The sequence below is a fragment of the Kogia breviceps genome, chromosome 9, assembly GCF_026419965.1.
Source record: "Kogia breviceps isolate mKogBre1 chromosome 9, mKogBre1 haplotype 1, whole genome shotgun sequence".
Taxonomy (NCBI): Eukaryota; Metazoa; Chordata; class Mammalia; order Artiodactyla; family Physeteridae; genus Kogia; species Kogia breviceps.
In genome coordinates this window covers 37,449,345-37,464,974 of record NC_081318.1, presented here as the reverse complement: position 1 = coordinate 37,464,974, position 15,630 = coordinate 37,449,345, and the positions used below count along the sequence as shown (strand labels likewise).

The 15,630-nt window shown below is 37.7% G+C and overlaps 1 protein-coding gene across 4 annotated transcripts in view; it reads right to left on the bottom strand.

Moving 5' to 3' along the window:
- The window catches only part of DOCK4 (dedicator of cytokinesis 4), a 484,849-nt gene that overhangs the window by 266,892 nt on the left and 202,327 nt on the right, over positions 1-15,630 (bottom strand). For all 4 annotated transcript variants that reach the window (XM_067042314.1, XM_059074580.2, XM_067042316.1 and 1 more), the window contains exons 2-4: positions 7,401-7,484; positions 4,977-5,017; positions 2,934-2,989 (exon numbers count right to left, since the gene is read on the bottom strand). In XM_067042314.1, coding sequence (XP_066898415.1) covers positions 2,934-2,989; positions 4,977-5,017; positions 7,401-7,484 — 181 coding nt within the window. The remainder of the gene's footprint in view (positions 1-2,933; positions 2,990-4,976; positions 5,018-7,400; positions 7,485-15,630) is intronic.

The window sequence follows — 15,630 nt, the reverse complement described above, 5'->3', positions numbered from 1 at the left end:
AGACACTGAACCAGGTTACATGGATGATCAAGGGAAAATTACTTCTTAGCATGAGGCTAATAACTGCTCTGCATTCCTTTTTGATGTTATGTTCAAAGTACACATAATTTTTTTTGTAAAGTTTTCTTGACAGCAAGTATGGGAATTAAAATCTTGCCTTGATTTCTTCACCAACAGAGCCTCTTCTCATTTCATACTGCTGCAAAAGTACTGACCCTGTGAATGTTTTACTCCTTTCTAGAGCTTAAACACTGCTGAAAATGTAAAGCTGGGTTGTAAAACTAGAAATAAAAGTAAACAGTAATATATGAACTGTGACATATATAGTACCTTTTATCAAGTCTATATAATATGACATTTTCAAATGGTAGTTCGTTTATTTTGCTTTTGTAGCAGCTGTTGCAATTTAAAGGATGAATATCTGGAGACAGAGACTATAAAATGATAGAATGCAAGGTCAGGAGGGAACAGTGAATTTCCAGGAAAACTCAACAACCTACTTAACATCTAAAAACTGAAATGACCTCAGCAGGAATTAAACAATAGAGAAGTGACCTCACAAACTATAACTTAAGGACCGCTGTCAGTCCTGCATTGCTCTGAAGACCCAGGAAAGAACATAAAGGCAATTCAGTCTGTGGGAAGTTGATTTGGGGTTTGTTCAACTAAAATGTAAATTTTTAAGAAGCACAGAATTGCCATTTTAGGTGAGGCAGCTGTTTCCTTTTAATTATACCAAAATCAACATTCAAACAGTCTGTCATAAGTAGCTGTCCCTGAAACTATATTTTGTTCAGTTATTCTGAGATGAACTTTGCAGCTATTTCATCCTGGTGGGCAATCAGGGTGCTAATCCCCTGAAAATAATGCAGGTAACATCAAAATCCCAAAGAGGTTCCTTTCTGGGAAAGCAATCACCTGGCAGTATGTGTTCTTGAATGTTTTCAGGCTAAAGTTTTTCTTCCAGTTAATAGTCCTAGAACCTGAAGTCTCAATGAATTCCAACATTTTTTATTTTTTAAGAAAATAAATTTTGGTTCTACCCTGAAGTTCTCTTGCTGTATAATGCTTATCATGCCCTGTGTCAGGTGGAGAACCCACAACCAAGTCTTAAACTTACATGACCAAATTCTGAGACCCCTTTACCCATATTTAAACTTCCTCGGACTCAAGGGAGCCAGATACTTACCACTTACTGGCTGGGACAAAAATAAAAATTAAAAAATAAAAGAAGGTACTTGTTTCAATTAAAATTATGTCCCACCCCAATACAGTTTGAGAGAGAGGACTTTCACTGGGTGAAGTGATGCTTGACGTTTTTGCTAGCATCTTCTCTTTTCTCTTCCTTGGTCAGAATGTAAGATGGGGGCTGGGTGGCCCTCTGCTCTGGAGAGCTGAGGGGATCAGGGCAGGGCTTGGGGCAAAGGCAGCAAAGAACTCTGGCTGCAGGGGATCTGCTCAGGTGGACTCTTTAAGGGACACGGTAGAAACCCTGGGTTTCAACATTGCCTAGGCCAGATCACTAGGGCATAAAGGTCAGAACAAAGAGTAAGCGTGTGTTTTCTGGAGTGTCCCTTGGTTTACTTGAAGGGAGTTGGATAGAGCCTGGTGGGAGAATTCCAAAAAGATTGATAACACTGCTTGACTCACTTCTGGTGGATTATAACTGCACAACATTTCTGACGGACACACGTTTATTAAAAGAGTAATAGTGGTGGTAATTATTAGTATTAGAATTATGTTTTTAATCTACTGTTTTAAATAATTACTACTACTATCAAAATAATAATAATAATACTGCTTAAAGTAACTGACATATATAAGACATATAACATAAGAATCTCCTAGATGCTTTAAGTTTTATCCAATACTCAAAGTAGCTATACCATATACTCTCAGCCACCTGAAGAAGTTATTTCACTGAGCTAAGATTTAATACTCTACCTTAATAGAGAGTGGATATAAGAATAACCCATTTGAATAGCCTCCATGGAAATTTTCTGAGAAAAATAAAGTTTGAAGATATAATTTACTATGCCTTAAAATGTGCTTTAATAATTTAATAAATTCCTATTTTTTTGCTATTTGATGAATAATGCAATTTTTAGGGTACAACCTGTATTGTTTCTTTTGTCATAAAATGAAAATTATTCAGTGATCCAATGCATATTCCTTGTGACATTGGCAGCAAATATTTCGATTCACTTTAAATGAATAATCTGCTTACGTTAACCACTTAAATAAGCAAGTGCTACTCTTTCATTCTGTGATATTTTATTTGAATAATCTTTTATCATAACAGCTACTTTAAGTCCTTTTGGACACAGACTGGGAAAAACTTTTTAAATATATGAGAAATCCTAAGTGATCAATGAGCTCAATCAAACGAATAGCATAGAAATGACGTTCTCTAAAGCAGAATAGTGGCTTTGTGAAATGGTCACACAAGGATATGGTATTAACCCCAAATAAAATAATGGCAGACTTGGCTGATTATAATTCAGTAGTGAATCTAGGAAATTCCTGGGGTTGAGACATGACTCAGCATTTGATCGGTGTGACTGCCATGCTTCCCTACACAGCAGGAAACCAAGAAAAACCAACTCCTTTTGCTTAAAGCAGAAACTAACACACCATTGTAAAGCAATTATACTCCAATAAAGATGTTAAAAAAAAAATTAGGCCGATTCAATGATTTCTGGACAATGAGAGACTGCCAGTGCCCTAGATCCTACTGTTGTCCAACACGCAGACGTGGTTCTTTAATTTTCTCCACCAACTGACTTAGTGTTATCTGTCTTTATCAAACAACACAGACGATGGCATGATTTTCTATAGTTCGTTTTTCAGGACAATTACTAAGTCTTCAAATTCCAAAATAAGTAATGGTTCTATGAAAAATACTTCAACTATTAATAAAATTCATTTCTTACCCTTTGTTCTTTACACAGGCATTTTTCAAGTGAACGTAGCTGGAAGGAAATATACCCTGGAAGAGAAAACATGCAGGTTATGGTTCTAGCTGTCTATTACAGCAGAGTTAGTTTTGTAAGTCATATGTATAAAATATAGCCACACAACAATAACAATACTAGGAAGAAGGAATCTCTAACACATTCTTTAGGATAAATCTACTGTAGCTTAGACCCATTCATTTTATTTTCTACTACTTACCAGTTTACAAATTTAGAGATACTTTAAAATAAATATAATCAAAAAATTAAATCCCACTCAAAAGTATATTCTTTATAAAACAGAACATTTTTATATTTTCAAGAATTCTATATAGGAAGCATGTGGAATAAGAATTTTTTTTTAATACTGCAGTATTGAAAGAAGGGGGTTTTTCTTTGTTTGTTTTGGTTGTAGTTCTTTTTCTTCTCTCCAAAATACTCATGTGTCTATTTAAAAATATATACTAAAAAATACCACTATGAATCTGAAAACAATATGTGTATTACATGTTAGGGAAGATCTTTGATGAAAACATAGCAGCAATTAATCACCAGGCTGCCATTCTGATGGAATAAAAATTAAACAAAAGAAGCCACGCTAGCTTAAAGCTTTTTATTGTAGGGAAAAGCTAGGGCAAGGAAATTATTCCTTTGTTCTAAATGAGAAATTGAAAAAAACAACATTAAAAAGAAGAGCATCAATTTTATTATCCATTAAACAACAATATTCTCTGAATGATTTTTTAGGTACAATTAAATGACAAATTCAATTAAATATTTAGGAAAACAAATGTCATTTGAATACATTATCACCATTGTGGATCCAAGGATAATATAAAATTTAACTAGCAAGTTCTGTAATATACAACAGTAGTAAATAGGTATATAGGTTAAAAAAATAACTTTTTTTTCCTTTTGAATTTAAATTTACCTTAATATGGTAGGAATAACAAATAGAGTAATTATAGTAATTAACAAGAAAAAGTCAGAACTTGAGGTTCAAAGAGTAACAGAAGTAACAAACCATAATACATTTTTTTCTCAAGCATGTACTAAATGAAAAATTAAATACTGCAGCTACATTTGCATGTGCCTGCAGATGTCCAAAAATAACTTTAAATGAGGGCTAAAGTATCAGGCTCTCCTTTAGAATGACCTAAAATAAATCAAATAAAGTAATAAACACAGTTGGATGATCCAGAAAAAAAGGTATATTTAAGCAGAAAGGCAGACAGAGTCTAGATTACTTATATTAGACTTTGGTAATGAGAAATGATACAATTTCTTACCTACAATCCTAGTAAAACCAGAATTAAACCAAAAAATGAACATGACATGTAAAAAAATATTAGAGAAATGTGGGTAGCATGGGTAGATTAGAACAAAGTATTAGAAAAATACAGATATTAGCGAGGATTAGTGTCAAAATCATAAAGCTACATAAATGAAAGGTAAAAGAAAAATCATATTACTTCCTACTATAATTCCTTAGGATTTATATAAATATATAAAGGATAATGAGTCTTAGTTTTTGTCTGGAATGGTAAGAAAGATGGACTCTTTATATGATTTTCCCACATTTCAGCTCCTCAAATCCAAAGGGACTCTTGACATACCCGACAGGTTTCTCCACAACAACTTTTTACAAATGATACCACAGAAAACTTCAAGATTAAATACCTCTATTCAGTGTTTCTTTTGGAATATATATATTTCCCCTGTCTGAATTTTACTTTCACTCTCTGTGAAACTAACACTTCAAAAAGATTTTTTTAATATATAATAAGCCTATTAAGGTCTTCTCAGTATAAATTTCAAGAGCTACATAGAATTATCGTTTGAATAGCATGTCTTAACTATAAACCAAATTCAAAGGAATTTCCAAAATTATGAAAATCTGTATTGCCATTTAGTATTTCAACTAAGAGTCTCAACTGTAATTTCAATTGTATGATGAAATAAAGTAAATTAACTATCTTTCTTAAAAATCCCATAATTATGGTTAAAAGCAATAATTTTTACCTTGATATTTGGGTTTTTTAAGGCAAATCCTCTGTACCAGCCTGTGGAGAAATAATCATGGTCATATTTCAGTAAATCATTACAAGACTTTGAAGAAATGATTAGAAATCAATCTGTCCTTTACTGATGGAATTTGACCCTACATATAAATATTCTAGGTATAAACATAGTGGGGGTTCGGATTAGGCTAGACTAACAGTCAAGTGACTACTAGTTTAAGTCTTCTGTTAATAAAATCTTACAAATTGTACTGGAAACGTACATGAAAAATAGAAGCATGCATAACGGAAGTAAAGGCTTTGGAATCAGAGTATTGCACTTAAATTCTGGCTTTGCTACTTATTAGCTGTTGAATCTTGGGCAAATTAATTGACCTCTCTGAGTTCAGTTTCACTTCATTTTATAAAATGCTACACTACATCCCAGGGAAAGCCCAGACTCTACCATCAAAGAACAGTGCTCAGCCATCAGTTCTGTCGTGAATTCACACATTTCTTCAGCCTACCATCTTGGGTTAGGATCAGTCTGATAGCCTAAGAAGAGTGAAGCCAAGTCTCATCCACTAAGAGAACTAATGGCACTCTTTCATCCACACATAGTTTTTATTCTGTAGAATGCCTGTTACTTAACCTCCAAGGAACTCTGAATCAATTTTACAGCACTATCCTTAACGGGGAACATATCTTTTTATAGTTTAAAACAATTACAGGGTATGTGTGTGTATACACACACACACACATATATATATATGGTTAATATATAGCCCCCTATAAATGTATTATTTTCAATTTATTTTTTCTTCAAGAATAGAAACCATTTTGCTTATTGGTAAGAAATTATTTTATCATGTAACAAATGTTCTATGGAATTGAATTTTTTTTGATTAATTGAGCTTTTAGAAAGAAGTATTTGAGATTTGCATTTAAATATTTTTGTTCCTCATAAGTTTTCTCAAAAGAATATATTGTAAAACATCATTTTGAAATCAATCTGGAGAGAACAGAATGAATTGGGAATTGGAATCTCTATAATGTCAGGGTTTACTACATCCCTTAAAGACATCCATCCAAGAAATATAGCCATTCTTAAACAACTATTTTAACAGAAACCAAAACTTTTTGAGAATTGCAGATATGTCATAGAGAGGCGTCTGTCCAACTGCATAATACAGAAAGGTTTTCAGGTTATAAAACAGCTCCAATTAGTTGTGAAGCCCATTTTTACCAGTTCAAAACAGACTTTATATTTATCTGTAAAGAAAATAGAAACAAAATATATCTGGCAATGACAGAGAAAACCTTTTATTTTTATTAGTTACATTGGACAAAATAAATGTCCATGTATCACCATCATTTAATGACAGGCTCTAACTAAAAGTAATAGTTCTATTTGGGAGAACACAATTTTGCCAATAATGAACCTTGATATGATATAATCTTACCATATTATAAATTCCTAATAAGGACAACATATTAAGAGGAAAAACAGTTATCTTTGGATATACTGATAGGACTTTACAATGTGGCCATTTTGATAAGAAAAAAAGAGTAGTCATTTCATCTGGGATCTTTTTTTTTTTTTTTTGGCGGTACGCGGGCCTCTCATTGTTGTGGACCCTCCTGTTGCGGAGCACAGGCTCCGGACGCACAGGCTCAGCGGCCATGGCTCACGGGCCCAGCTGCTCCGTGGCATGTGGGATCTTCGCGGACTGGGGCACGAACCCGTGTCCCCTGCTTCGGCAGGAGGACTCTCAACCACTTCGCCACCAGGGAAGCCCTGGGATCTTTTTAAGGACTAGAGTTTAAGGATGTTTTGCTGACCAGGAATAGAAGCATTTGAGAACATACATATCAGGTCGATTGAATGAGATACCTGTCACATAAATTAATCATACAAGTTCATTTAACATTTCAAATGCAGTGAATAACTTCAGCCCAAATTTGAGGGAGGTGAGGAGATGGCTGCAGGACTAGAGCAGAGTCGGCCTGTGCAGGAGTCCCACCTGGAGGCATCTGGTTACCCAACCTGGGGTACGGCATTTCTGCTCTGGACCTCTGTTTCTTTCTGTCCTGGGGAACCCACCAGACTCTTGACATTCTAAGAAAGGCCTTCTTGTTTGGCCCCGAGTCATGAACTCTCACAAATTCAATAGTCTCAATTGCTTTCTATGTTGGCGTCTAGTGAATATAAGTAAATAATATTAGGAAAAAATACAATCAGCTTAAAAACACCAAATAATGCTTTCCTATAAGCCAAACATTCAATATGCAAGAAAAAAGTTTTGTTAAAAATGGTTCGCTGTGACTACTGGGGAAATTCCAGGGATTGATAGAAGTACGGAAACAATCTGTAAACTTTATGAGCTGTCCAATGTTGCAGGAGATTGTTTATACAACATCAAACAATCAACACTAGTCTACTTACCATCACACTTCTCCAGGATCTGAACTGTATCTCCAATTTCCAATGACAGGCCATACGGGACAGTTCCTCGAAAACTGGCAATAACTGTAAGAAATGACATAGAATATATGGAGATGATCATCATATCAGTTGTAGCCAGTTATACTGCTTACTATTAAATGTTATTGACTAGGAAAAATGAATGTGAGTAGGAAATACATATTGATAGCTAGAGCCGGCTGTCATATTCTAATTTGACAGATTCTTTAAGAAAGCCAATCTTTAAGTTTACATACTTCGCCAACTTCTTGGTCGAATTAAGTGTTATTAATACAAATTTCAAAGATGTGGAATTTACTAAGAGAGTAGACAAAATATCAACAACATCACCCAATAGCATATATGAACAAAAATATTGCCTGAAGAGCTTCACAAGGAGCTGTGCCCCTCTTGCACACTGCTACAATCACTCCCCATCCAGATGCCCACCCCACGGTAGTTACTCTATAAATATGTGTTCAATAATAAGTAAGGAATATATTTCTTACTCATTAATAAGCTTGGTTTACCTTTCTGCTATGCTGTTTGCAGGATATTTCTTTTCCAGAAAGTCCTCAAGAGAAGGGACTGCACCTATTTGGTCATTAATATGTCCCCAGAGCCTAGCCCAGTATGTAGCATTAAAGCAGTCTTCTGCTTCTGTAGTAAGCAATGGTGATGCCTGGACCTCTCCCCTGGGTCTAAACACACCGCCACCGTGACAGTTCCCACATGCCTCAGCTCTCAGACCATTTGGAATTGGGGGGAGTCACCATTTAGCCTTACCTAATGGTTACAGATTGATTGGTTTCTGAAACATTTCACAGGGCTGAGCAGGGCTAGGATACCAGAGAGAGAGTGCATAGGTTAACCATCCCTAGGCAATTTGAGTGGTTAAGGGAGAATAAAAGCACAGTGATTCTCCCTGGGAAAGTAACACTTGAGTCATAAAGGAGACAAGGATAGAAAATTTTAAAAATGTACCTCAACACACAAAAAGAGAAAGAGACATCTCCTGTTAAATACTATACACGCTGAAACCGCCTTGCAATTCACATCCATAAAAATGATAGTAAATGCTTTGACTGCATGATTTTTAAAAGCCCAAAATTTTAGAAGTGAATTTTATAATTCTCTTTCAGATAGTGAGACTTAGATACAACTCTAATCCCCCAAATAAATCATTGCTCTTGCTATGAATGTGTTTTAAAAGCCTGAAGGAATACATGAACCTGTCAAAAAATCAAAACATGCCAATAAGTAATGGGCTTTCAGAGAAGTCTACAGTTGTTTTACGATCTCAAAACAAAATTAGCGGTAGCAGTCAAAACACAGGACAGAAAACATAACCTAAAGTACATGAGATAGATAAAAAATAACTACATCGTAACCAAGTTAGAACATTTTAGATAAGCACTAGTTCATGATGTCACTTTCTATCTATAACCATAAATACCCTATGACCTCATGTTGATGTCCTAGAAGACATGCCTGCTTGAAAAATAATCAAAGGTCTGTATATCTTGACAGATTACTTCAAATAATAATTCAGAGACCTCTTCTTATAAGGGATCAACAACTGAATAGACAGCAGATTGAGTACAATTTAAAAGACTACAAAGCAAGCTTGTACCCAGAATTGCCTGTCTACACTCATGAAGTTACCTTAACCTCTCACAACCCTAGTGTTTCAACCCTGCACTACTGATGCTTCTATGAGAGGTCTAAGTGTACGGGCACCCAACCCAGCTCTGTGTACAGCTCTTACCACTCACAAATGCTATTGTAACTCCCAAGGCTGCCATGAATACGTCCCATACTGCTGGTAGCTCTCTCCTACCCCTCATTGCCTTCTTGAACATGGCAGTACCATTCACGAATACCATTTCTTCACCATCCCTTCATGCCTCAGCCCTTCACTTCACTGTGTTCTGAAACTGCTCTGTCTCTCACTGTGACCACATTCATATTGCCTTTCAGGAGTCTATCTTCTTCTGAATCTTCTACTGCTTCTCTCATACCCTCCAGCCTTCTTCTGTAGACCTTCTTTCCTTAACCCTCTTCTTAAATGTTGGTGTCAAAAAGGCTGGGTGTAGGAAAATAACGTCAAACTTGGCATCATGAGACGTGGGTTTGAACCCAGATCTGACCACTTATTAGCTGTGTGACTTTGGTCAATATACCAACCTCTCAGAATCTCCATTACCTCATTAGGAAAATGCGGGTAACAATGAAGAAACTGCAAAAGGTAGTGGAGGATTAAATAAGGCACCTATCAGAAGTAATTTACTACACTGTCTGGTATATTCTAGCTATTTAATAAATATCTCAATTGTGAAACTATACTTTTTTTCCGTTGATCCATATACATTCTCCCTATTTGGAGAAAGTGCTAAGACTTCCAGAATCACCTGTCGCTATATGACTTGCCAAGTCTCTCTCCAGTCCTGATCTGTGGCCTCAGCAGCTGACACAAACTTCCAACTTGTATATCTCTATTTAGAGGTCTAAGCACCTAAAACTTAGCATGGCTTCAACTGAATTCATTATCTCCCCTCCGCCTCCAGCCAAATCTAAGCAATTTTCTCTCTCCCAATCACCCATTCTCAAATGTTAGTCTTCTGCTGTTAGTCCTGCTTTATCTCGCTATTCCTAGGTGGATTTCTCTGCATCACTCCAAAGGGCTGCTGGAAAGCCTTCCCGGAAGGCTCTCTGTCTCCACGGTTGTCCTTCCTCAACACAGTATCTATGAGACCACCAGAGGTCCCTTTGATTCTGTCACACTTGTCCTTAAATGCTTTTTGGATATGTGGCATCAGGAAAACTTTATTAGGTTCCATTTCTTTTCTAAAGGAATAGGTAATAAGACATATCATGCTGTATCAGACAACAGTTTGATGGGGTTGTTTTCCTTTTATTTCATGCCACCATTTAGCTGACACAATCCTTACATGTCTCCAAGCCAGATCCTCATCCGTTGCTCCCAATTCTGTCGAATGGTAGCACTGTGTCCAATGACTCTACAAGCCAGAAACCCAGGAGTCATTCACATGCCCCCGACCCACATATCCAGTCCAAGACCCACATCACAATGGCCTTATCTCTTTGATATCTCCCGAAGCCATCTTCTTCTCAACATCTCCACTCCCACCATTGCCCTAGCTTCCTTATCACCTGTTGCCTGGTCTTCTCTAGTAGTCTCCTTGTAGGGCTGTGCCCATATACTCAGGCTCTTCTCCAATCCATTTCTCACATAGCAGTTAGAGAGGTCTTTTCAAAATTCACATTTGATGATGTCATCATCCTCATAAATATATCAAAGCTCTGAGAATAATAGAAAAAATCAGTACTACAGCCTGTAAAGCCCTGCCCTTTTCTGGTTTCATCCTGTACTTCTCAACCCTGACTTTCTATACTCTGGTCACAAAGACATTCCTTGTTATACTCCCTCCCACACAGGACTTTGCCCATGATCGACCCCTTGCAAGGAATACTCTTCCTTTCCCTCCTCACCAAGTTAAGCTGTATTCACCCTACAGATGTCGGTTCAGTGGCCACTTCTCAGAGCAGCTTTCCTTGACACACATCCCCTCACCCTAACTGCACACTCTCATAGCACCATATACCACTCAACCAACCCCTCTTATTTGTGCAAGTTTTTGAATGATGTCTCCTGCAACAGACTGTAAGTTCCATGGATATAAGGACTAGGTTAGTTCTAGCTCCCAGTTGTCTACCTAATTCAGTTCAGAGCCTGCCACACAAACTGAACTCGGTAAATAATCGTTGAGGGGATGAATGAGGGCAGAGCCATTACTGTTACGTGTTCTGGTCTTAGGCAGTCAGGTTCCTTTATTATGGGCAATTCTATTTTAAGAGGGCGCTCAAAATTCTAAGAACCAAACTATATTACCTGTGAAAACTCATTCTTTCATAGGAGCTGTTTAAAACTGGGATGACAGGTTGTCTGGGTCATAACTGTGTATCGCCTCATTTCTTACCCAAGAAGTCTACGTGGGTGAATTCTGACTTCACTCTTCAGCTATATCATATTTGATAACTATTAAAGGCAAGCTATTAAGTTCTTCAGTCTCACTGGGCTTCAGATGGCTCCTCTATAAAACCAAGGAGCTAGACAAGGTGAAATGAAAGGTCCCTGCCAGCCTGCAATTCTGAGAGTCTGGAAGAGGCCCTTCAGCTCAGCACTACAGAGCATGATATATAACAAGCACTCTGTCCCCAGACCAGCCTTGCTTTGGTTTTAGTCACTGCCTGAGTTCTGAAAGAATGGACATCTGTCCCCACCTGCAACAGCCATCTGATGAAGCAGAGGGAAAGCCTGTTCTCAGTATCTCCTACAAAGTCCTTTACCGCTGCTCTCCTGCTACCTTTCCAGGCTCCCATCCCAGCTATCTCTCCACACACTGCCCTCCATACTGTCATACCTAAATTCTCATCAAGCTCTTTCATGCAGGCCTCAGTGCCTTTATACATATTATCCCCTTTGTGGGAGTTGCATTCCCCAGCCCTTCTACACTGGATACTGCAAAGTAGACCTAGTTTTAGGTCTAGCTCCAAGGTTAGCCCTTTCAATTTCCTGATGCTACCCCTTTCCTTTTCCCCATCCTTGGGCCCAAATGGAATCATTTACTCTTTCACCTGTGCTCCAAGGGCGCTCTGACCACACCTTAAATAGGGCAAGGTGTCACATACTATTTAGCACTTTATTTATCTGTGTCTTTCTACTTGAGAACTTGAACGAGTTTTAATTCATCTTCCATAAACCAGCATACAAATGTGTCAGTGCATGAATGGAGAATGAACACACACATGGAATGAATGAATGAAGCCACTGAAAAATGGTAGTCAGGTTTTAATGGATTCAGAGAATGTCAGGGGCACCTCTCATAACTTAAAATATCTAAAATAAATATTAAACTGCAGTCATATTGGAGAGTAACACTTTTTATGGCTATAGTTGAAGGCATGACTTTGATCTTTACCTTCTAAAATGGCAAGTCATTTCCAACCTTGAATTACACAAGTAACTCTACCTTGCAATGTATGAAAGTCATGAATGGATGGATGAATGCTATCCTCTTTATGTTTCAGGTTATGAAAGAGAAAGTTGAAAGGGGAAGGCAGTTCTAGATAAAAGAGCAAAAGATCTGAATACATGATTGGCTCAAATTTACTAGTGGTAGCACATAATCATAAAGTAAGGAAAACTGGTTTAGTAAAGCAAAGATTCAAAGAAAACACAGGCATTCATGAAACCTCAATTTGCATTTCCATCAAGTGCACTTGAAGAATATGTTATGTTTAGATTCCATTTTGGATACAACTTTCCAACTAAATCCCAAAATCCTCCAAGCACTTTTGCATGAAACAAGTCCACAGTTGAAAATTCATCTTGTGCCCAGTTGTTGTAAAGTAGCTCTGTCTTTATCCAAAGGTCTTCTCATCCTACACTTTCCAGGGGCATTTCCCCACCAATAATATGTGGGTTTACTGAACATGACCACACATTGTCTTGATCCCTTGACTTCTTTTTCTTGTTTGTTTTCTTATAAATTGAACAACTTTAGTAGCTACAGAAAAGATCATAGAGAATGAATCATTCATAGAGCTGGAAACATAAAGGTTCAATACTATTGTTTCAGTCCTAAGGATCCTGGGAGTACAGTTTTAAACAGCACACAAAAACTACTATATGGTATTGTTTTCATCTCTGCCCCTTTGCTACTATATAAAAATGTATTTGGATTAACAAACATGCATATAAACATAGCTTATACTCAAATCCTTTAAAATTGTATGTGGGGAATTCCCTGGAGGTTCAGTGGTTAGGACTCCACGCCTCTACTGCATGGAGCACGGGTTAGGTCCTTGGTCAGGGAACTAAGACCCTGCATGCCATGTGGCACGGCCAAAACAAAAACAAAAACAAAAACACTGGTTAACATTATATGTGTAAGCTGAAAGTGTTAAATGTATAGGGAAACCATCTTGAAAATCATATCATAAACAGCTGCCTCTTACCACTTACAGTGTTATTCGTGTATACAATATCAGTTTAGTACCTAGTGACAGTTTGTTAAAAATTAAATGTCTGTGAGAAACATCCTCATATATAACTCACGAGTGTTTTCTATGAAGACGGTGAAAAAAAAAGCAAAATTGTGCTGTGAAACAGGGACTCATTTCTCAGTTTCAGAGACACAGCTTGCTCATTCAAAAAACAAATTCGTACTTTAAAACTTTTAAACTTAGTACAGAGAAACTCAATCACAGAGTTCTATGACCTTTAAAAGCAAAAAAAGAAACAAATTATAAAAAAACTACTAGATGACAATCATGTAGCTCTATATCACAGACGATAACATATTCATCAACATTGTCAAAATGATATTTACCACGATGCTACACACCATGATTCACGTCAAGCCTGGCAAATGCTGCCCTTGCCCTTTATGGGTTGACAATTTAAGACGAATGGAACATAATGCAGAAAAAAAAAAAAAGATAATGAAATACTCTGTCCCTTGTGACACGAAGGAAGGAAGCTCATCCCTCAAAGTTGGAGTTCTGGCTTCATCTTTCTGATAAAATGATCTCCAACTCAGGAACAGGCTACGGTCTGAAAGGTCACTTGTGAGCTATTTACAACACAGAACACAATGCTATTATTCTCAAGTTCTGAGATTATCCCATGGAGTCTCACTTAATACAAAAAATGAAACTCCTGTTTTTCACAACAGAAATGAGCTATGACTGCATGAGAATTTAAATAAACATTTCTATGTGAGTAGTTTTAAAATTCTGAAAGCTGGTACTTGAAACATGGCAGTGACAATGAGAAGGCAGTGAGAAAGCAGGGCATCGTAAAGGAACTCCGTCTCTCAGAGGACATTTAAAAGTGGTCCTTCCTATGTCCACATGCATTTCACACTGTACTTGGCTTTGGTTTGTCATGGATGTATCTACATTTAGGTTTATCAGTTTTTCTGAGTATCACTGCAGTGGAGGGTACACAAATGGAAAAAAGGGGAGAAAAAGGTAGAATTTCTGAAGGATAAGAAGATTTTTTTCTGGATAAGAGCTGGAGGAAACAGTGAAAAGGGGAAGTGGATTAAGGAAAACTAAATTCTTTTCAGGGATTTTATTTCATAAAATAGTGAACTGTAGAAAAAGAGGACAAGGGGTCATCTCCTCTGCACATGCACAAAATTCTCCTGTAGGGAAAGATGAAATACGGTGGGGAAAAACAAGTTAATAGTCTTATCAGAGACACTATCTGTTTTTTAGCTGTCTGGATAGAGCTTAAGGGAGGCTGAAATAGAAGTCATCTGGAGATTTCTATTGGTACGATCACTAGCACAGGATGGAACTGTCTTTCTCCCATGTCCCTTTCCATCTTGCCCCTCATGCGATGAAGTTAAGAGCAAAGTGTCGTTTCTAACTTGAAGGGACTCCCAGCTGGTCATCAGTATGACAGTAGGGCCATGGGAGCAGGCTGTCCAGAAAGACTGAAAAAGAGGAATTCAAAGGAAACATGCGAGGGGGAGATGGGGTGCTAGCTCCTGAACACGGTTTTGATGCTGAAAATGAACTCAGTAGGAAAATCAAAGAAACGCTCGCTAGGCTCCATCCTCTCATCCTTGAACTTGCCATGCATTTGAGATCAGCCTCCATTCTGGTGATTGTCTATGCAGGTCTCACACACCTTGCAGGCACGCCTGAGAGGCAGACATATGCACATTTACAAATAGGACCCCATTCTTATGCCACAGGTACGATGGTCAGGTCTTGAGACAGGTCACAGGACTCTCTCTGGCCCTAAGTGACTTTGAAAAATCAGAAGCACACTGAATAAAATGTATTCATTTTCTGACATTTTACAAGTACCACCTTGAAAATATACTGCTGTCCTTGACTGTTAAGAGGACATTTCTACCAACTGAAGAACTTCACTCTGCTTGAACCACTGCCCTTTGGACTCAAGGTAAACGTCAGAGACAGTGGTGGGTGCTGCCACAGCAACACCCCTCTTCAGAAATGGATGACTTATTTTCCCAGCTGCCGAGAGCATTAGGGCATGCGGCCAAGGGGCAGCCTTCTGGGGTTGCCTCAGCTGAAGAGAGCTGTTTTGCCCAAGGCCATGTCCTCTTCCCAGGGTGGCCTGCACCCAGTGACTAGGAGGGCCGGGCCC